Source organism: Apus apus, chromosome 9 (genome assembly GCF_020740795.1).
Source record: "Apus apus isolate bApuApu2 chromosome 9, bApuApu2.pri.cur, whole genome shotgun sequence".
Taxonomy (NCBI): domain Eukaryota; kingdom Metazoa; phylum Chordata; class Aves; order Apodiformes; family Apodidae; genus Apus; species Apus apus.
Window position 1 is genome coordinate 5,572,559 of NC_067290.1, and position 23,658 is coordinate 5,596,216.

The following is a 23,658-nucleotide window of genomic DNA, read 5'->3' on the forward strand; positions in this document are numbered from 1 at the left end:
ACACAGAAAGACAGCTAATTTAATATTTATGGCCTAAATTTGCCAGCTGACTACACAACTCTCCACAAAATTAAAAATCCTCTTCTCCTGATCCTCTGAGATTCTACCCTTCATCAGGGACCAGACACCTATTTGCATCACATACTCTACTGAACTCAGACATTATACAAGAAATAATAATTTTTAGAATGGTATTAAGATAATTAAACAGTTAAGAAATGACAACACACACCAGGCTGAGCTGTTTGCAAGTCCTCCCCCCTTCATCAGCTGTTTGACCAGAAAGTGCCCAGGTGGCCAATACAGAAATGCACTCAGAAAGCTCTTTAACTACAAATTCTACGTGGATAAATCTTAGTTTAACTCAGCACAAACATTTTTCACGCTTCCTTGTCCCATCTTCCTGGTGCCCCTGGAGAACAGCGAAGGCAATGGTGAAACCTCATTTGTGATGACACTTGGCCCTGTAACACTTGGTAGCTAATTACTCTCCTGGTGACCTCTGACAGGGCTAGCAGCATCAGACCTTCCCTCCTGCTTTAATCAATACTCACCACAGCTGTGCTGGATACACTTAGCAATTTTACAGATGACTGAAGGAGTTTACTCATCAGTATTTTCTGCTTCAAGAGAACAAGCTCCCAGGTTATATGCATTTCCACTCCAAACCTCAATGTCTTCAGGCAAAAATGGGGTAGAGGAACCTATAGGTGGTATCTTAAAATGGTTTAAAAATTAGGCATGGTTTTAAAAACTAAAGGGAAGCGTAACATGCACATTCCTCTCTCCCTGAATATTTAATGCAACATTCACAAGAAAGACTAGAAAATCACAGAGGAAACACAGACACACCTTTTCCAATTGAATAATACCTTAGGCAGTTCCTATAAAATGTGTACTTGCAATGCCCTAAACATCATGTAATATTAAAAAGGAGCCTAAAACTTTCTCACAGAAGGCAGCTAAATTTAACCCAGTGAAGAGTTGTTCTGTAATCACAAGAACTGCAGCAATCAATGAAGATTGCCTCTCACTAGAGAGGAGCTTTTAGTAGCATCTCTAAGAACACAAAATTGGGCATACTTGATATTATCATTTCAGGACATAAATTCCCTTTGGGATGAATCTCAGGAAAGGGAAGAATAAAAACAGGGTGGCACAATGGCACAGGTATTTTTAAACACAAAGTGAAATTGTAAGAAAAACAATGCAGAGATGACCCCACCTAAGAGAGGAAAGCAGAAACTTGGGTCTCTCTTTGGAACATTCACCTAAATGTCCTTAATTACACCCACCTAATTATTCTCAAAATGGAACACCTCTTCTCTTTCATGGGCAAAAATATTTTTTCCTTCCTCTGAATGGGACCTTTGGACACTCAACTGACAATTACTTTAGGTATCCCAAGCCATGGCCTGGGACCTAAGTGTAACACAAAAATGTGCCAAAAATTCAGGCACAGTTTTCTCCTCTGTTTTGATGGCTCTGCCCATTTTTAGGCAAAACTGCCAGTTTATTAAATATAATGAAATACTCAATGGGAAGCTCCTTCTTTTTCAACAGACTTGTCCATGTGCACCTGGACTAAAGCTGCATGGGAGAACTAGGAAGATTTCCCAACACCACTGGACATATTTCATGTTTAGCTCATTTGGGGCCAGGATAAAATACTAAATGTGTGATTAATTCCTTTCTCCTTTCATCATTGTGTATTGGGAGGGTGGGCTTTTTTCATTAGCCATTTCAAAAAGAAATAGCTACTTAAATTTTATGGCCTCTCTGTTAATTCTCTTTAGAACACAATTAGAAATGGCACAAAAAGGTACTTTTGGAAGCACAGCACAAAGGAAGAGAGCAGCTGGCACCAAGAGTAGAGAAGCAAATTATTTAGTACCTGGCAGATAATGAGAACACTGAAAATACACTACTCAGTGCTAGTGCTCTGACAGGGCTACGTACGTCACCTCATCACGCTAACACAGACAGACCGGGTGGCAGCCAGCTGGTCCTCCTTCCCCACCCATCTCCCTGAAAGCAAAGATTTGTAAGCAGCCAAATAATAAACCTGGACAGAAGTCTTGAGGATCATTAATCTTGCTATCAATCAACCCATTTGGAGATTCACTTCTTGCTGTCGCTGATACTAATCTGGTAGTGACTCGAGAGCTCTGGGGAAGCCTGGAGTATGTGTCTGAGTAATTGCTTTAATGAGTTTCTTGCATTCAAAGGTTAACGAATGTGACAAGGAAACACAAATATCAGAGACAATAAACTACCATCCACTAAACCAAACCACTGACAATTACCAGGCTTTGTATTCTGCTGTGAAATGCTGAATACACCTCTAACTAGCTCTATAAAAATACCTGAGTCAGACCTCAATGACCTATCTCTGATGCCAGGAGAGATGCAGGCATGTTAGTGTGAGTTCTGCCTGCTCCAGTACTGCTTTATCTGCTGGGCTAAGTACCTTGGGCATAGCTCTGCACTAATAGAGCTATACCACAGAGAAGCAAGTTGTATCCACTGTGTGGTGTTCTGGTTAAATCAGACAATTGGTGTGATGTGAACATATCCACTGGGCTCCCTTCGCTGAACACAACAGACCCACATCAATTAATGCATCAGAATGAAAAGCAACCACATGAGTAGGATCCTTCAAGTGGCATTGGCACTTAACAGTGCAGTATTTTCTGTGAGAGTGTTTCTAAAAGACATACAGCATCAACAATAGCAAAAATTGCAATCAAATGCCAAGACAATTAATACTGTATGAAAAATCCAGTGGATATGAAAAAGCAGTAAGCCATGTGAAGCACACTGAGGCATAGTAAAGGATCACAGCAAATCAAACCAAGGTATGTTTTAAATTACCATCTCCAATAACCAAATAAGCCACAAAAAAATTCTAGAAACATTATAATCAAGTAACAGAGGTAGAGCTTGCCACACTGTGAGGCAGAGAGGAGTAGGAGAATGATCCTGAAGGGGCTTGAAATGAAGTGAGGAAGACTTGTCTCTTCAATATATTTATTAATAAAAGCACATCTTTGAAGCTTTAGGCCTATAACCCATTCAAAGCTCCTTGAATTTTAGTGTCAAGGAAAGAGACATTTATTACACAAAAAGGACTCAAAGTATCAGACATATCAGAAAAGTTACCATGAGGTCTTTTACCAAGTCCCAATCACAGAGAAGAGTCCAGAAAAGAAGAATCATAAAGTAATGGATGTAGAAGGGTTACTGCCTTTAAGAAATCAGTCAAAATTATTCAGCAAATTAGAAACTGCTTTCATTCTCACAGCAAACTCATTTTCAGTAAGTACACACATGGGCAAATAAAAATTGCTTTCCCTTTGTCTTAATCAGTGCACAGGAACATCTAATAACAAAACTATTCACAGGAGGAGAACATTTTGATTCAAGATATAAGTCCACTGCAGATAAGGAAAACAGGAGAAATTCAGTCAACCTATGTTAATTAATTAATTAAGATCCCTTAACACGAGAAACAGTTAAATATATTTCCTATTTATAGAATGCTCTCTTTATTTGCACTATTTCCAAAGCTTTAATCTACTTTTGATTAAGCTCTCTATAACCTTTCAGTGTTGATAAATGTGGGACTACGGAAAAGGAGAGAAAAGTCCACAAGAATTGCAGTTTGCACCTTAGGAAAAACATACAGGTGCTTCTTCATGTAAGAAGAAAGGTGCCTGGATCCACCAGGCACTTGCTCAGAAGCAGACATGTAAATGAAACACAAGCCCTGAGCTCAGTATTTAATTTTCTTTAAGCTCATGAAGTGACATGACTGCACAGGAAGACATTGTCCTCGAGGAACATAGATGTCTGCCTCTAGGTGAACTGTTTAGTCCTGACACCTCTAGCAATTCAGGTTCATTTTCCTCCTACTGTATGCATTTCATTTCCATATTCTGATGAGATCTTAGGTGGTGCTTTTGCTGCCAGTAGAGCAGCAGTTAGAGAGTAAGCTTGCAAGCAGAAAAGACAGCAGTGATCTCCATGGCCAACAAGACACATTCGAGTCTGCAGGCAAAGGGTGATTCCTGGGGACTGAGGTCCTGGTGTTAGACCCACTCCAACTACTTTCATCCTTGCTTGTAACTGGGAACTTTGGAAGGGAGAGCCACGCTGTAGGAAGACAAGACCTGGACAGGCTGAAGAGTGGGCTAACAAGAACCTTCTGAAGTTCAACAAGGAAAAGCATGAGGCCTTGCGCCTGGGAAAATACAATCCAGCAGTGCAGCACAGGCTGAGATCCACCTGGCTGGAGAGCAGCTCTGAGGAAAGGGACCTGGGGGTCCTGCTAGGTAACATGTTCAATATGAATGCACAATGTGCTGCAGCTGCAAAGTAAGCCAGCAGGATGCTGGGCTGCATCACCCAGCAGACATAAATAAATCATTATCCCGCTCCAATCAGCCTTGTCAGGCTACACCTGGAATACCGTGTTTGGTTTTGGTTCCCACTGTACAAAAAGATATGGACAGGCTTAAGAGGGTCCAGAGACAGGCCACAAAGATGATCAAAGGACTTGGAAGCCTAACATTTGAGAAAAGGCTGACAGAACTGGTTTTGTTCAGCCTTGAGAAAAGAAGGCTTAGGGAAGACCTTATTGAAATGTTTCAGTATTTAAAGGGTGGCTACAAAGGAGGTGAAGTCTCCCTTTTCACAAGGAGTCACATGGAAAAGATGAGGGGTAATGGGTATGAGTTACTCCCTGGGAGATTCTGATTGGACACAAAATTAATTTTTTTTCACAAGAACAATCAGCCATTGTGGTAATCTCCTCAGGGAAGTGGTGGATTCCCCAACATTGGACACTTTTAAGATTCAGCTGGACGGGGTGCTCAGCCATCTGTCTAGTCCATGCTTTTGCCAAGAAACGTTGGACCAGTGATCCCTGAGGTCCCTTTCAACCTGGTATTCTACGATTCTATGAACTGTAGTAACAAGTTCCTCTTTTATTCCACTATTTTATTTCAAGGAGTTTAGTGAACTAAATATGTTTAAGATGCAGACTAAACAGCAGCATATTTTGCCACTATTTCTGGTAGTTTTGTCTCAGACATTTGGTTTCAGATCTGTGATTTCCTGTCGAGAACATACAAGTGTGAAATACTTGTTGATCCATTTATTCATTTGCCTCCTGGCTGATTGTAGCCATTTTGACAGTGGATAAATTGACTTTATTGTTATGTGTGGTATTTTTTCACATGCTTCTCCATCAGCCTGGAAGCACCACCCCAACTTCCCAGAGGCTATGCCTAGGTCTTTATCACTCCTGCACCCTCACTTTACATGCTGCACCTTCCTTTTAGAGGCTCACAAAGCCAACTTAGCAATATCCAGGATGTCTGAAATGCCACGGACAAACTCTCACTACAGCAGCTTCTACAAGCCCATCTGCCAGATGAAAATGATACATAATATTTAGAGAAACTATTTTTGAGCAATTCAAACCCGATGAACAGTTAACATCACTCTTCAGGATATGACAGATAACTGTGACAATTGCACTTGGTTACTCCAGGCAACATTTAACCGGTTATCTACAGCACATCTCAGCAAACCATCTATTTCTTCAACAAACACTGCAATCTGGAAAGGGAACAACTCTTGATCACTTGCCTTGAGGAAAGGGCAAAGTTAACAAGCTCCAAGTGGTCACGCAAAATCCTGTAACATCAGCACAAGATTTTCAATGCAAAGTGATTTCAGCAGGCTAACAAATGAGTCACTTTTCTCCCACAGACATGTAGCAGAACACAGTGCATTTAACTGATGTGCCCTTTTACTGCAAAACATACTGTCTGCCTCTGGTTTGACTAGAGCAGCAGAATGCAGCATTGCCAGGAAAGAGCTGAAGAATGCAAACTTGGCTCCACATTGTAACTAAATGTTGATTCATGGAAATTATGAGACATTCAAGGGGACAGGTCCCAGGCTTCGACTCATGTTCCGCTCTTGCATTGCCCCCAGGTGATTATAGCAAGTTTGCTTACTATTTGCTGCTAACTCTTCTAATTAGATTCCTACAAAGGGCAGTTTGCTGTGCCACGAGCTTGTCACTTTATATCCTGCTTTAACTTCAAACCACTGAAATTAATTATAAAAGCATTTGTTTCTACACATATGATGCTATCAGCAGCCATCTCATTAATATTTATGTGTACAAAGCAGCCCACTGATTTTAAGATCTCAGATAAAGCGAATAACTTTAAACAGGTAAAATATGTGGAGCCAAGAAGGTCAAAATAGAACATGAGCTATAGCAGAAAACATCCATCCTATATGAATTTAACTCCTTCTTTGCAGAAAACTGTGTAAATACAATAAGGTTGGTGGAGAGCAATGGCAGTGTTAAAATTAATCCAGTCACCAGAAAAAAATGAGAAGTGAGTTTGCCAATGCATCTCTCCCTGGGGTAGGGAGTTGCTGTCTGGCTCATCAAGGAAAAAAAGATGCTGGAAGGAGACATGGAAGGGGAATGCTTATCCACTACCTTGTTTCTCTGCAAGCTGAGCTTTCTACTTTCCAGGCTTAAAAAAACCCAAACCAAACAACCAGAAAACTGTGGATAACCTTAGACCCTGGGCTAGTGTTGGTTTAAAGCTCCTTTTCTTCAGCTTACTTTTCTGTGCTCAGCACACAGGGAATTAGCTCACTCTGTCCCAGCTTGACAGTGCGGAAGTCAACATGAGCCCACATTTGCCATCCAAGGAGTGAAGGAGCGTTGCTGACAGTTTAAATGCTTTAAAAAAGCTGGTATAAATCTCAGGGATTCTTTTGCATGCTTTCAGTACAAGGCAGCATTGCTAGGGAAAGAGAGAACATCCAAATGCAACCTCAAATCCTGTAGACAATGCTGCAACCCACTGAAATCTCAGAGTCACAATAAACCACAGATTTTCACTTCCCCACAGGCCTAGCTACAGCTTCGATTGTCACAGATGCTGGTGAAATGGGAATTTCTTGTATGTTCAGAAGTTCCCAGCTGCTTCTCGTGCAGAATACTCCTGAGAGTGAGATCACACAGTCAGACATGGTGAGATGAAGCAGCTGCTGAAAATGTGTATCAAATACTGTGATCTCTTCTGCTCTCTTATTCTATGCACCTTGAATAAAACTACGCTGAAGGGACAACAGGCCTCTTCCTAGGAATCTCCACCTATTCCTTTAAACTACACATCAGGGAACCTGTTCCATGTAACTCTGTGGATAGCAAAACCAGTGATGTTGAACTCTAACCTCCTGCTACCACAAAACCAGCTAAATTAATTCCCTACAGCACATCAGCACTGCTATTGAAAAGGCCCAGACTCTGCAAAAAACAGATGGAAACTAAACTTATGGGCCTTTAAAGATGTCAAGCATTTCCTTGCAGTGATGGCAGAAAAATCTTTCTTCTTCCCATCAATTTTTTTATTAATCAGAGCACACATGGCAACTCCCTGTGTGGCACCTCTCAGGGTTCACCCCATCAACATAAAACCTTGCAAGATTATCACCTCAGGTTTACCACTGGGATAACAATGTTTTTATACCTAGAATTAAAAAGATGAATTGTCACAGCCTGGTGAACCCATGTGCACAGCAGACACCTAACTCTAAACTATTTTGTTGCCCCTTTCTTCCCACATTTGTGACAGGATCTGGCTTAGAGACCCAGAAAAAGGACTCCTGTTGCACTGCTTCCACCCTTGTGCTTTTGCTTTCAGGACCACCGTTTGGCAGATTTTAAAGCGCAAATGCATTTTGAACAGCAGCAAAGCAAACCTGCAGCCTCCTGCTTTGACAGCCAAATACACTCCAGAGAGCCGTAGAACCATTGTAGGTCCCCACGTTTTTGTCTCCACCACCGCGTTATGTGTAACAGGAGATTCCTGATGGCCCGTTTGCTTGAAGCCATTTCTGTGAGGACCTGAGTGAAGTTATTATTTCTCCCCCAAAGAGGTGAACTGGCATTTTTACCATCAAGAGGGTGGTGCAGTTGTGAAGTGTCAAATCATCTCTGAAGAGAGCTCAGGGACCTGGTGCCAGGTCCTTATTCACAGATAACAATCATTGCCGTGAGCATAAGAAAAAGGGTTCTGCCCTCCTGACTGCAGCCAAGTGCTCCATGTGAGTTGGCTTTGCAATGATAAATGTCAGGTTTACAATGGGTTTTGCAACATGAAAGTCCATAATTTGCTTTCCAGGGACCTATGCTTGATTATCAGGAGAGTTAGAAGCATTCACTGAAGTCTAATGAATAGAATTAACACATCATTTAAACAGGGACTAATATGTATGCAAATGAGAAAAAGTTGAAAATAGGAGTTCAAGCCATAATTTCAGAAAACACAGACTGCATCCTTATGAAATATGAATGTTTCAATTCACCTCATATCTATACATCTATGTTAGCTGCTTTGCATGTGAACAATAGGGCACATGAAGCCCATTTTAATTTTTTAAATTTGAAATCGGACTTATAAAATGGATTATATTGAAATATGAATAATATATATGCTAATTAAAGGCTCCATTTAATGACATAAATAAAGACGAAGATGAACATAGGCTAATTTCCATTTGCAAATTTCCTAATTACTGTATTTTCCTTTGGAAAGCAGAAACTTTGTTTCCACAGTCTCAGAACAAAAAAGAGAGTATTTTGTTGGCTCAAATAATTTAAAAATCTTTTCAACTTTTTTATTCATAAGGATTGATCTCAACTGAGCTACAATTGCTTTGCCTAGGTGGATTCAATGTTAAATATCACACAGACGATGGTGATTTGTGTGTGCAAATGGTATTAATAATTAATAATTATTAGTTTTTTCTCTAATAAGGTATTATTGCTGATAAATATAAGGTATACACACCCCTCAATATCACAGAGCATATTCAGAGTAACTTTGGCAGATGGAAACCAAATAAATGCCCCTGATGTTTGAGAGGCTGTTAAGCTCTGTCTCCCTTCTTCTTCCTGGCTCCCTCACATCCCAGGTCACCATCCTGTGCTCTTGTGGTGCTCATCCTTCCAAGCTCCTTCTCTCAGCATAAGTGAAACAGGCTTGGGGAAATAAACACCTGAAAAAAAGCTGGAAAACAGCAGAAACCTTGCAGGCCACTTTACTTTGGTCACTTCTCTAACCCCATAAAATCCTCCTCTCTGACAGACCCCTCGGCTCCTGGTAAACTGTGAGGTTGGCAGATGTCATTTCCCATGATGGGTTTAGGAGATGCACTCCTTCAGCCTGCCTTGCAGAGGGCTCTTCTCTCACTCCCATTCACACACACAGAATCTTAGGGGTTGGAAGGGTCCAACCCCCCTGCCAGAGCAGGATCACCCAGAGCACATCACACAGGAACTTGTCCCGGCGGGTTTTGAATGTCTCCAGAGAAGGAGACTCCACAATCTCTTTGGGCAGCCTGTCCCAGGGCTCTGTCACTCTCACAGTAAAGTTTTCTCTGATGTTTACCCCAAGTTTCTGCCAAATATCCATCAGCAGGGGTAAACTCCATTCCCTATCTCTGACCACTGCTAGTAAGGGATTTGCTCCAGCTGAGGAGCACCTGGATCTCCAGCGTCATGCCTGTGCAAAAGAAAAGTCATCCCTTCATACATGATTTGGAGAAGCCCCAATCCTTAGGGATTTGGCATTGTATGCCTGAGTCCAACCTGTGGCATGACAGAACATGCCTTGATCTGTAACAGCTTAAAGGGTATTTGACATGGGGGTGATTGAGATAAGCTCCTGCTGCTACAAAACATGAGGAATTTTACCAGCACTCATTGGAAACTTTCTGATGGTCATTCAAAAAATGGTTTTAGAGAGTGAATCACTGTGCAGAAATATATCCATTTAACTGATAATTTGATCAGAAGGAAAATAAATAACAAACTTGAGCCTTCAGTGAACAAAACATTTGTAATTATTAATGTCGACATGTTTGACATGTTTTATGTCAAATGTTTTGATTTATTTTTGTTTTTAACATCAACAATATTTTTAAAATTCAAATTGAGCTTATTTCTGATATTTTATAAATGTCTTTGTAGGATATTTCAAAATGTTTTTGTTCTATTTTGAAAAATACAGGATTTCCAAAACATGAAACAACCCACCAATCAAGAACCAGACAGGTCACCTACACCTCTTTCAGCTTAAAAATTAGAACTCAAATGGATTTTAACCTGTGAGTCAGTAAAGTAAAACATATGCTGTTCATAGCAATAGAGGAAATGTTTTCTTTTAATCAAACTCAGTGTTCTACATGAAAGGGAATGAATTCACATACTTGCAGCATTCATAATAGCAGCACAACATGTGTGGTGCATTCCAAGACATTGGTTTTTCCAGAGTTGCACAGGCTGGTACTTTATTTTAAGAAAAGTAAAATTAAGCCCACCCCTGCTTGCTATTGTTTTACTAGTCTACTGATTCCTAATGTTTATCCAAGCAGTTAAGATTGCTGAATTGATTTAATATTCTTACCCTACAATTTTACACGCAGACCACAACCTGCTGTGAAATAGCTAGTGCTAATGCCTGTCTAAATGCTGCTGTGGGACTGAGGACAGCACAGGGCCCTTCAATAGCTATATTTTATGGTTACAAGGAAAGAGAAAAAAAAAAATAATTTATCTGGTTGCTCTGGTTAATTCACAGTTTCACAGCAGAGGTGTACTGTTCCCTCTGGGTACATCTCCTTGTATTATACGATATTTCATTCACAGTTTGTCTGAGACATTCCTCTAGCCCTGAACCTACCAATTTATGAGAGGAAATCTACTCCAGAGATACCTGTATACAATTTAACAGATACCCTCAGACCAAGAATATTATATAGAAAAGATACAAACCAGCAACAGATCAGTAGAAAACATAAACTACCAACAGATCAAACAACAACAGGTTACTAAATGGTTTCTTTGAGCTAGGGCAGCAAACAGGAAAATAATATATCCACCTTCTTATGAAAATAGCCTTCTTCTTAAAGTGATTTAATTTCACAAAAAGCATTTGTGAAGTTTGTTTCTCTATTAAAATACTACCATAGCTTTAAAAGCCAGAGTTCAAAAATGTTAAAGTTGTATAGAAGTTTCCCTGCAGAAGAGCTTATAAAAGACCTGACAGATGAGCAGGAGAAGCCAGTGGTACCCTCTACTGCTGTGCTTATCAGAAAACACATTCCTCATGGCCTAGTATTTCTCAGCTCTCACAAACCAGTTCTTAATGGAACTTAACTAGAAGATTTGAATATTTAAAAAATATTAATTCAAAATTACGTCTTGTAAATGACCATCTTTAATCCAATCACTGCACTTGCTCTTTTTTCCAAGACCTCACTATTACAACAAAACTAGGGAAGGTATTTCCAGAAATAAAATGTCTGCAATTAATCTATGTAATTACTTCCACAGAAACAAACCAGAAAGATCAATTGCAGCCGTGGCACAGATCCCTCCTTGCCTGATCTCAGCTGCCCTCGCCTGCTCCCCTTTACTCCCTCTGTAGAAGAATGGGTTTCTGGAAATGTTGGGGAAAACTTCCTACACCTCTAAACAAAGCAGTGAGGAGGGTGTCAACAGTAGTTTTCCAACTTGCTGCCAAGATTTTTGCATAAATTTCATCCTCTTTAATGAATGGGACAGCCTGTGTGCAAGGCAGAGCCTAAATGTCTCAGCTCCTATGGGACATCTTATAGTAAATTAGAAGTGAAAAAGTATACTTTTGTTTGTTTGAGAGTTTTCAAGGTCACCAACATGATATTTTGAATTCTAGTCTTCCACAATGGAACTATGTATTCTTCTGTTGTTTGACTTATGATTGCATGCTTGATATGACCTTTTAAAGTAAAGATGATGCAGATCTGGGCTCCCACTGAGTTCAATGGCCAGATCTCTAAAAGTGCCTGCAGAAAAGATGTTCACACACTGACCCACAAGTTACGAACATCTCAGGAGCTGAAGAATTCCCACAGTTTCAGAATGAGAATTCTCATTTAAAATTACTGTTAAAGATAACCCAAATCCAGCAGTTACCAGGAGACTTGGGGACAGGTGGTTTCACAGCTGTGAAATCTTGGTTCTTTGAGCAATCACCATTCCCCATCTCCTTTGCAAGAAAATACTTTCACATAACAACCTCTTCAGGGATGTCTCAATGTCAGCCACCCTCAGTGCTTGCTCACAGGGTCCTTGCCCTTGGGACTGAGGTGGCCTCATGTTGGCACTCACTGCTGAAAATGGGGCAGTACTGACATGTGCAGTACAATGTGATAACACACAAGGGGGGCAACAAACCACAGTTACACCAACCCCTTCTCCTCTTTTTTGTTTTTAAACGTCACCTCACTGTTGTACTCTTAACTCTTCCCTACTTTAAGGCTCTTTGCTGCAAAAGAACAGATGGAAGAAAACTCCAAACGTGTTTTTTTTTCCACCTACCTGTGGGTCTCCTGAAAGTTGTCCTAGGCAAGCTGCCTTTGCACTTTCTTTCTTGCCCATTTGTATCTTTCTTCACTCTCTCTCTCTCCAAAGCTAGAGCCCTCCCCCTCCCCTTCCCCCAGTTTTTAGATGCTTTTTTATCATCTTCATGTCATTCACTTTAAACATGATGCATTTAAGCTGTGTCTTCCACACACTTTTTCAAGCTTCTAGCCTGTGATTTACAGGATAATTTACTATACTCTATCATTCCTCCTGTTCTCTCACATTTGCATGTGTGCTTTAAAGCTTCCTTTACAGAGCTGTGGAGATCAGCCCTTGAAGTTCCCATGCAGGGGCAATGACGACTGCAGTGCTCCTGAGGAATCACTGCTTAATTTTGGTTTGGAACCTGGAAATTATGGAAATTCTGTAGATCACTACTTTATTATCTTTCCTATAATGAAGCTTTTTCTAATGTCAAACCTAAATTTCTCTCTGGCTGCAATTTATACCAAAGACTCCTCATCCCCAGCATGATGGGTGGAGAAGATCATGTGTTCCCCTTTCATGTACTAGAGCACTTGCTTTCCCTCTCTGCTAACAACCCTACCTACCCATCTGGTCTAACCAACTTCCTCATAGAAAAGGCACAACAACAACCATAATCCTCTTTTATTTACACCTGCAGATATACTAGCCTGCTAGAAATCTGGATTTGCTTTTCATTGACAGAACAGCTTCATGAAATTCAGGTGAAGGCTGGACATACGGGACACAGGCAGAAACTGGCTTGGAATACCTGGCAAGAAGTAATTTCTTATTTCAATTGCATACTCTTGAGAACCTATTTAAGGTGATACAGATTCCTCCATCATGTGGACTCAAATTTACAAGGGCACGGGGTAATTTAGCTGATATCAGTTATTCAGGAATCACTCTGTCAACATCAATGGGACTGCTCAGGTTTAAACCTGAACCTGACTGTGTCATTTCCTTGAAATGGGATGTTCCCAGGCTTGCTGATTTTTTATGTTGCTCCTGATGCTGCATAATTAGGACTAAAACTACTATTTTTTTGAATTCTGTGGATACCCTGATAGTTCTGGAAATCACCACTAATCTGCATTTAAGCTTGGCAAATTCCTCTCCAACTTCTTTCCTTTCTCAAGACAAAACCTGTTGGTTTGTGAGGTGGTAGCTCACTACTGGCCTCACCAGTGAAGATATGGAAATCTTGAAGAATTCTGGTTTATGAGAAAATGAAAAACTTGTCTTAATTAAAGAAGAGTAAAAGTAACATGCCCCTTTCCACAATCTAGCTCTTAGCAGTTCATTCAGCATGCTTAAAAAGCAACTTCCCATCTACAAATCTCTCTCTCTTTTTTTTCTAATGATATCAAGTTATTCTGTTCAAAATTCCAAAATTTCAGGGCCAATTCAGCAGCATGGGGTCTGTTACTATAACAACTCACAACTCCTGTGATTTCTGAAAGGCCTGGAAGTAGCAATTTGGGAAGTGGTTATTGAGCGAGAAGGTGCTTGGGAAGGAAGGGCTGTGTGGGGTGTGCAGTCCTGGGCTGCCCCACGCTCGGCTGTGCTCACCTGCCTCAGCCCTTCCTGCACAGAGGACACCCTGGTGTTCCATCACCGTGGAACAGCCAGGCCGGATCCTTTCCAGCTTCTGGGAAGCAGGGAGGATGAAAGCCCACGAGCTGACAATTGGAGAAACAGCAGCAGCACCCCAGGATTTGGTGTCAGCAGATCTTCTTGAGGGCTTTTCTCCTCCCTCACCCCAGGCTGCACATTGCCAAATGAAAGAGCAGAGATGCTGTCACAAGTTTTCATACTTATCTTCCTCGTAATGGAAAAATGACAAGTGCTCAAAGAAGGATACCAAGAGCTAGAACAAGCAACCAGCCACTGACCTGAGCTTCTTGAAAGCCCTGAGGCTTGAAAGAAAACTGCCTGCTGCCAGCCCAGAGGATGAGCTCGGCTCCCTGTGTGGGATAAGAGGGAGCTGATCACAGACCTCCTCCACTCTAATGAAAACCAACAGCACTTTGAGATACAGTGCATAAAAGGCCCAATATTTCAGTACTTCTACCTCCAGCAATGGCAAAACCAAATACAACCTGGATCTTCTGCAATAAAAGATGAAGTGCTTTTCACAGAATGACAGAATCATCATGGTTGGAAAAGACCTTTAAGGTTAACCGTTATCCCAGGAAAAAAAAACCCCACTGTGCCCACTAGAGCACGGCTGGGTTGAGACAGGGAGATCAGAGGGCTCCAAGTCAGGCAGGGCTGCATCCCATTTGCCAGGCAGTGATCTGCCCCATTCCCCATCCCTCTGAGACTCTTTGTCATCATAAAAAACTAGACATGGCTATTCCCAGGGGAAAACAAAGGCATGGTATGCCCTGTTCAGTAAGAACAGGTCACTTAAAAGGAAGTGAAAGCTGCAAGAGGTTTCAGACACACCACTCACCTCTGTGTTTTCTCTCATCTCCCTGTCATGTTGCCTGTCTTGCAGCTTAGGAAATCTCTTGCTCTTGTTGGCTAATTCTCCTCACTGCCTTTGCTGACATGGGTTGTGCTCTGGTGCACCGTCATCTCCAAGCTGGGCACAAGTGCCTTGGTATGGTCCTCAGGAATCACTGGGGGCAGTTTCAGCATGAGCATCCCCATCCTGCCTGCTCATTCCTGCCTCATGCTGTTTCCTCAGCTATGCTGGTACAACTCAGGTTACTACATCAAGCACACTGGGAAGTAATCTGGCTTAAATCAGGGTACAAAAGCCCCTGTCTTTTTTTTTTTTTTTTTTAAATAAAAAAAAAACCCACAACAAAACATGGATTATTTCTCAATCCAGCTCCTCACGTGGTTGTACAAACATTTGCATTGGTATCACAGAGGGTAGAACAAGGGCAGGAATGAAATAGGCTGCTTGGACTGCTGCTGCTGAAATAAACACTCATGCAAAGGCACCTGAGGCATTCTTAAAATCAACAGACAGACTCTCAGAAAGTGCTACCACCTAGCATCCTCTGTGAGTCAGAAAATGAGAAGAATCACAATTATTACAGAGTTAGCTGAAAGCAGCTTTTATCATTGTAAGCAAGCAATATTACAATGGTCTGTAAATTTGCAATGTTCCTTTTTCAATCAGTACAGTAGATGAACAACACATTGTGTACTCATAAAATAAAACCTAGAGATAGGTTCAAATAACAATTTCAGCACTTTTTACAACCTGCTACAGGCAGAAGTTTGTTGGTTTTTTTTTCCCTCAATGATGTTTTAACACTGTCTTAGCTATGGAGCTGTGCAAGTTCCCCAGAATTTAACACCAAAAGGCACTTTTCCAAGGCATGGCTATTAGACATGGTAATTACAACAGTTCTTGGTCTTTTATTGCAACTTTCTTTTCTATATTACAAGCTGATTCACAAATACAGCTGATCAACCTTCCTCAGTGCTGTTTTACCACTCACAGAACCTGGATGCTGAAATACTGAACACCTGAGCTTTTCCCAGTGAGGTCTTTGCCACTGAGTTCAACTGTCAAACCGTAAGTAACTTGGCCTCGGGTCACACAGAAAATCAATGAGTGAGTCAGAAAAAGAACCCAGATCTGGTTGGTTCTCAGTGTCATTTCTTCTGCACAGAAAGGCACTGCCAGAGGAGTAAGACGCTCTGATACAGGACTCATCCCAAAGATTCTGTTCAATTCAACAGGATGCCTAATAAAAACCTAAGAAACTCCTACTGTCTACTAAATTCTATAGGGTTTTGTCCAAGGAAAATTAAAGGCATCTTTTTCCCAAGCTTTCTCATACATACATGACTATAAACAAGCCATGCAAGCTTGCTTGCTCTTTGAAAGGCAGCAGCTGCGTTGTTTCAAAAATCCCTCCTGAACGTAAACATATTAGCACTGTATAAACAGCTTGACTTAAGAAGAAATGCAATACAATACTCCTGCTTTGTCTTTAGGATCACAATGTTGATGGTGGCAATAATTCAGAGGTGAATTATGGTATCTGCTGAAAGGAAAGAAAAAGAAACTCTCTGGCTAGAGTTGTGAATTACTTTCTTCCTCTTAGCTGAAAATGAGAAATGGCTATAATTTAGTTCTCATTTAAAAGTTGCTGTTGGCCAAACTCTAAAATCTTAATTGCTTCTTAATATTCTCTGCTTATGTTTTTCTTTTGAAACCACAGACTACAGCATTGTAGTGCTTAGATTAAAAACCAAAGTGGAAAACAAACAGTGGTAGGTCACTGTCACTCCTAAAATATGAGTTTTTTCTAAAATGACAGAAATTACTGTGTATTGAAGTATTTTAGTTGATTTCCCAACTCTGGCTTTCCCTTAAAGTGCCAATACTCAGGACTTGTTCAATTTGCAACAGCACAGAGTGGAATGCTAGAAGAGGCATGTTTCAAGCCATACTGTTGGCTCAGCTTGCTACAGGAACTTGCCTTGTTGAAAAAAAACACTTCAGTCACACTCAATCCCTAAATAGTTTGGAGGTGACTACTAAATACTCTGCAATTTCCAGAGGCTGTGCAAAAAGGCTGTGAGAGTAACAATGGCAAAGACCGCAGACAACCCAAGTCAAGTTTTAAATTGACTTTGAGGAAGTGCAGAAGGACCTCATGGTATTGAATCTGGGTATAAAACCACAGATTAAAAAAAACCAAAAATGCAGAAAGAACATGCTTTTCCAGAAATGCAAAAAGAACATGCTTGGGAAACTGCACCTTGGGGTGCACATGTTTTAATGGGCTGTAGAATCATAGAACCAACTTGATGCTGAAAGAAGTAAGTTTCAAGTACTAAGAGGTCCTGGGAGCAACAGTCCCCTTTGTGTCCAAGACAGCTCAACGATTATGAAGGCCAGCTTTTCCTCAAGAGGGATCAAAGATCTACAGAAGCAAACTTAAATTACAGCTATCATTGTCCCTCCTGCCCAGGAAGCCCAACTGTCAACCAGCCTCAGCCAAATTTGTAGTTCCTGGTCATCTCATGACAGTGCTCTCCTCATTGTTCTGGGAGACAAGGCACTGCAATTTTTGCAGCTTCAATTATGCTGACCTAGTTTATTTTCCAGTCTACAAAATCACATAGCCTTCTGCACAGCAGTGCCATTAAAAGTACTGAATTCAGGAAACTCTGTAGAAAGGTAATTCAGAGCAGCTGCTTGCCTGCAAGTTCCCATCCCTTTTCATTACTGAGATGGCCATCATGCTAAAAAGATGGAAGTGATCCTTTCTCGTCAACATCAATCGTATCCTTTTGCCATTTGTCCAGGATCCACACGGAAAAGGAACTGAGAACAGCAAATTACCTCTGCAAATAAGGGAGTCTTGTTCAGAAACTGCACAGATCATTTCCAAAGATATTCAATTATAAGAAGTCTCTAATGAACACAGCATGGAAGCTCAACAGATAAAGAAAGGAAAAGCTTCATCAAACCGTGACCGTATCACTCTCCTCTTTAAATAATGGGAACAGAAAATTAAGGCTCCTTATAACAGGCATCATCACAAAATTAACTTCACTGCTGTATCACAGAATGAGTTACAAAGGATCCAAACAGAGATAAACGCTTTGCCAAACTTTCACAAGCAATCTCTCCAGCTCCTTATTTTGGTCCCTGGATAACAGGGCACTGACGCAATGCAAACAAGCAGAAGGCTTCCCTCTGCTTCATTGTTCTACTGAAGTCACCTCTGGTGTCAAACCATCTAATCCCACAACTGTTCAAACACACTAAAGTGAAAATATAATTTGTTTTACCCTCAAAATGTATTGTCAAAGGGTAACCATGTATTGCCAAAGGGTAACCACGTCTCTTCTCCATTTCCTAGTTCTCGGAGTTTTGTTTTGTAATGCTTTTTCCCACACCAAAACAAAGAACTGCTGTGTAAGAGGGACCTCTTGGTCCTGCACACTTGTCCCCTTGAGGATTATCCTTTCATAACAAGTGTTATGAAGTGTGCACTTCAATACCATGTTTCCCTTACCGAAAAATGTGTCTCAAACTTGTTTTCATGTCATTTGTTTTGATGGGGTTATTTAGCAAATTATTCCATATGTTGCCCATTACTTTTAAAGCTACATATTTCTTCCTGAAAATCCGGATGCTTGTTCCTTTCAAACTTGTAAATTAGACTCTGTGGTGTCTGAGGATCCGTTTTTTCCTTACTTCAAACACTCACAGAGATAAACATTTTATTCTTTCTAAGGTAGGGTAATCACACCTGGAAGAGGGGATAGAGTGTATCCTCAGCAAGTCTGATGATGATACCAAACTGGGAGAGGTATCTGACACTCCAGAGGGCTGTGCTGCCATCCAGTGTGACCTGGACAGGCTGGAGAGCTGGGGAGAGACAAACCTAATGAGGATCAACAAGGGCAAGTGTAGGGTCCTGCACCTGGGGAGGAAGAACCTCATGCACTAATAGGGGTGGATCTGCTGGAAAGCAGTTCCAAGGAGAAGGATCTGGGAGTCCCGGCAGATAGCAAGTTATCCATGAGCCAGCAATGTGCCCTTGCCACCAAGAAGGCCAATGGAATTCTGGGGTGCATAAGGAAGAGTGTGGCCAAGTAAGTTGAGGGAGGTCCTTCTACCCCTCCACTCTGCCCTGGTGAGGCCACATCTGGAATACTGCATCCAGTTCTGGGCTCCCCGGTTCAAGAGAGATGGGGAGCTACTGGAGAGAGTCCAGTGGAGGGCAACAGAGATGATCAGGGGATTGGAGCATCTCCCTTATGAGGAAAGGCTGAGAGAGCTGGGACTCTAGCCTGGAAAAGGCTGAGAGGAGACCTTATTAATGCCTGCAAGTATCTAAAGGGTGGGTGCAAGGTGGATGGAGCCAGACTCTGTTCAGCAGTTCCCACTGACAGTACAAGGGGCAATGGGCACAAGCTGGAACTCAGGAAGTTCCATTTAGATATGAGAAAAAAATTGTTTACAGTGAGAGTGACAGAGCACTGGGACAGGCTGCCCAGAGAGGTTGTGGAGCTCCTTCTCTGGAGATATTCAAGACCCACCTGGATGCAGTCCTGGGTAACGTGCTCTAGGGAATCCTGCTTTGGTGGGGGAGTTGGACTCTCAAGTTTGTTTATTATTCCTTGGATTGTTGCTTTGTATTTTTGAAAATCTTTTGACTGCTACATGTTCCATGTCTATATTAATTTTTAATCTCTTTTTTTTTTTATTAGTATTAATCATACACAAAGAATTGATCTACTGCAGTCAAGGGTTTTAATGACAATGCTTGTAAAACTACCAAAGCCATCAATGAATGTTAACTACTCATGTACGTTATGGAGAGCAAATAAGAAACAATGGCTGTCTGTATGCAAAATAATAAATACCACTGAAAAAGTAATTTGGTTTCAGTTAAAGTCTTTGCACATGTATCTTCCTTGATTTATGTGCATATTTGTTATCACGAAGAAAGTACCAATTTTAAGAGGTGGATGATTAGGAATTTTGAAGACAAAAAGTATTTAGCTTTAACATACCTTAATTTTACATCTGATTAATATATGATCATTAGTACAAACCAATATTTATCAAAAATGGTCTCTATTAGTCAGCACTTTTCAACTGTAGTATCTTCTCAGGAATGGTATTGTTACTCTGAGAGCAAACTAAACACTAGTTTTGCAATTATTTCTCTCAATCCATTAGTGAAATTGCAGGAAATGGAAGTGTTTTCAAACAATGAGAGGTTCCAACATTCTTCTTTATAATAGTTAATATTCAATTTCACAACTTTATCTCCCTAGAAAAGAGTTTTTTATCAATGCAAGATAAATATTACTAACCCCTCGTTACAGTGCTTCATTATATACCATAACCTTCAAGGGCTTGCCTGGTGTGAATGTGACCAAGTTTAGTCCTTCAAATGAAGAAAACATATATTGGAGGACAGAACACCACAATGGGATCTTCAGAACCTTTCCAGTTTTTGCTTTTGTGCAATTTTATTCACTGTCATACTTGCAATGATGTTAATCACTTAGAAACGTTAATAGAAATTATTTTCACAAGGCTATTGTCATCTATTCATTAATACTCTCACACATTCTCTGCCTCAACAATTTGGCCAATTAATTGTTAGCAAAATGGCTGTTCTGAAAAAGAGCTTGGAATTTTTTTTAACAGGTTTGCAAACGTAATGATCGATGCACAGCTATTTCTAATCAAAGCTATTTTCCTGTGTCCCAGCTAATCAGACATTGAAATAATTCCTAAACATTTACTGTGAGACTAATGCATAGTTCATTTTCACTACCAGACAAAGGAGCGGTCTTCAGGTTTTGGTTCTGGCACATGAAGATGCTGCAAGATTTGATTTACTTGAAATCAAATGGAGATGGACTGGTTGATGTTAATCCTAGTCTCCACTACTGAATCACTGCCCACAGGTGTAGACGACATAATCTCTTTGCAAGAGACAATATTTTCTTTCAAGACCTTGCAGGTTGCACTTCTAAACACTTCACCAATGCTAAGGAATTCATACTCAGAGCATTGCTATATATTGTGAAATGTTATCCCTAGTTCTTTGACATACACTCAAAGGAAGAACTGCTTAGGATGACACAAGTGGTCTGTGGCGAAGCCACCTACAGAACCAAGTCCTGTCTCACTGGACTTTTCTCTCACGACCATCTTTCCTGAAGGTCGAGACAATTATACTTATTCATAGCTGTATTAGAGGGACTAATTGTGAAAATACTTTCCAGCATTACAGTTGGTTCTACCATTGCTCAAGCTCTACCAAGCTTATCTTCATGACACAAAAATCAATACTTAAGACAGCCGAATAGTTAACCAACAGAGCTGCTCCAGCAGAGAGTTATCTAACGCATCTATCACTGTAATATCGAATAAACCAAAAACCACAGGATCGCGTTAAAACACCACCTGAAATACGTTTGACATCGTTATCAGTTTCCAACCAAAAGGAAACAGGCTCACCTCCAGTAGACAAGTACAGCAATGAGAAGAATGAGGCACACGAAGGTCAGTGCTGAGACTACAATAAGCGGGATGATCCATTCCATTCTACCAGGGGAAGGTCTCGTGGCCATGCTGGAGCTGTTCTTGTCAGCTGTGTATAAAACACACACCAAAACCAATCACGAAATGGAAATAAAATTATTGTATGGAAAAACATGTAAGCAAATCAGTTTGTCCATCTTACATGGAATAGATAAAGAGAGCAAAGGAATTCTAACTGCAGGGTGGGACTCCATTTGTCTTTAGCCTAAGACATGAGAGCACAGAAGTATGGTGTTTATTGCCACATATGGCTTGGATTTTACTACTGCTTGTATTTACAGTCTCATAGATAATTTTAGGAATCTATCACACAAGCACCTATTATCAGATGTGGAGCACCCCACCAAGTTGTTTCACCATGGTAACAAAGGAAACACTTTGCTGGGTCATCAGTGTTTGCAGATAAATGCACTTTCTCAGCCCTACAGGATGGCCCTGATTATAAAGCTCAGTGTAACACTTTGCTTCAGAAATAAATTTATTGGTAACTACTTTAAAATAAAAAGTCCTCAACAGGTTGGGTGTCATGTCACATAATTTGTGGAATTGTCACAATCTGGTGAGTTACTGCATACGAGAGCACTTTTTTAGCATATGGATTGTCAAGATGAATGAATGGCTAAGGATGTGTTGTAACTGACAGAAGACATCATTATGCCACAGCTTTTGAACAAAATTAAAATTGGTCAATATACTGAGATCTGTTGGACTGACTCAGTCTCACTTTTCACATGACACCTCATTAAAACTACTGTATCATATAGAAGATAAACATCTAGAGGTTCTGCAAGTACTGAAGTCTGTGAGTATAGACTCCGTATTAACATATTTCAAAAGACATCTAATTTGTGCAAATTCATGTAGACTTGACAAATTGTTTTAGACAGAATGATAAAAGAAAAATACAGAAGCAGATTCTGTATTTTATTCATGTTTCCTAACAAACAGGCAGGGGTTGATCAATACCTGTCAACAGGATGTAATGGGAAAGGATTAGCATAAACAGCTTCAGATTTGAACAAGGATTGAAATGTAGCATTTGACTTCTGCTTTTTAGCCTATGTGAGTCTTTCCTTGCCCTCAGTGAGTACTGTATTATCATATCTTCTGAAACTGCTGCAAATCCTACCAGAAGAACATAATTGCCTTTTCACTGTAGGCAGGCAAAACACAGATAATTGGAAGTCACCAGATGTCACATAATATGAAGTCATACTCTATTTTAATAGCATTTAGATTATACTCCTCCATAGGCAGGAATAAAATTCAACTAACATGGAAGTAAAGGTTAATTGTAAATGCTTTTTGCCTGACTGCTGAAAACAGAGCAAGGCTGCAGGCTGCTGCAAGCCCAGCAAGAAATCTTTCTGGTTTTAAGAACTGGGCTGATGGAGGTAGTGCCCTTTAGCAAGCAGCCTAAACGAGGTGCTAATCAGAGGGATGTTTGGGGGAAGTGAACGTGCACTGAGTATAGAACTGATCAAAAAAGAGATGAGTAGCCAGTTGTTTCCAACTTCAGTAAGAAAACCTACCAAGGTTACCAACAGGAACACCTTGCAGAACAAGCATGCAATGTTGTACCGCCAGCACGTGGGGAGCTTTTGCCTTCACAGCATACTCCTAATAAACACTGTTTTAAGGACAGATCTTTCAATTTCCTTGACCAACAAAGAATAAGGAAAAGAACAACTCCAAAACTAGAGCAAAGGTTTATTCTCTGTATTTGCCAAACTTAGGAAAATCATAAGCCCTGAGGCATCGGTTTTTATCAGTGCATTTCAAATTATTTAACAGCATGAAAAAATTAAGCCTGTGAGGTAAGTGTTACTAATTGGAATGGTAAAAGGGACAACACAAAAAAAAATGCAATGTAATAAAACTTAGTAGGAGAGCCAAGCACTCCCACCACCTTACATCCATTAAAGTGTTGCTTCATTTCTCTCCAAGGACAGTATTCTGTTTAGTTTCACCTCCACATGTTTCAACACAAAAACATATGTTTCTGTTTACATGGGAAGAAAATTAAATTCCATTGCAAGCACAGCATGGGCTGGTGTCCCAATGCATGCTATTAAATTCTACAGTGCTCTCCATGCTCCTCTTACTCAGTCTACTGTGGAGA

The 23,658-nt window shown here is 40.6% G+C and overlaps 1 protein-coding gene across 1 annotated transcript in view; it reads right to left on the minus strand.

The window, feature by feature from the left end:
• PTPRG (protein tyrosine phosphatase receptor type G) overlaps positions 1–23,658 on the minus strand; it is a 401,265-nt gene that overhangs the window by 46,659 nt on the left and 330,948 nt on the right. The window contains exon 13 of the mRNA XM_051627714.1: positions 21,453–21,585. Coding sequence (XP_051483674.1) covers positions 21,453–21,585 — 133 coding nt within the window. The remainder of the gene's footprint in view (positions 1–21,452; positions 21,586–23,658) is intronic.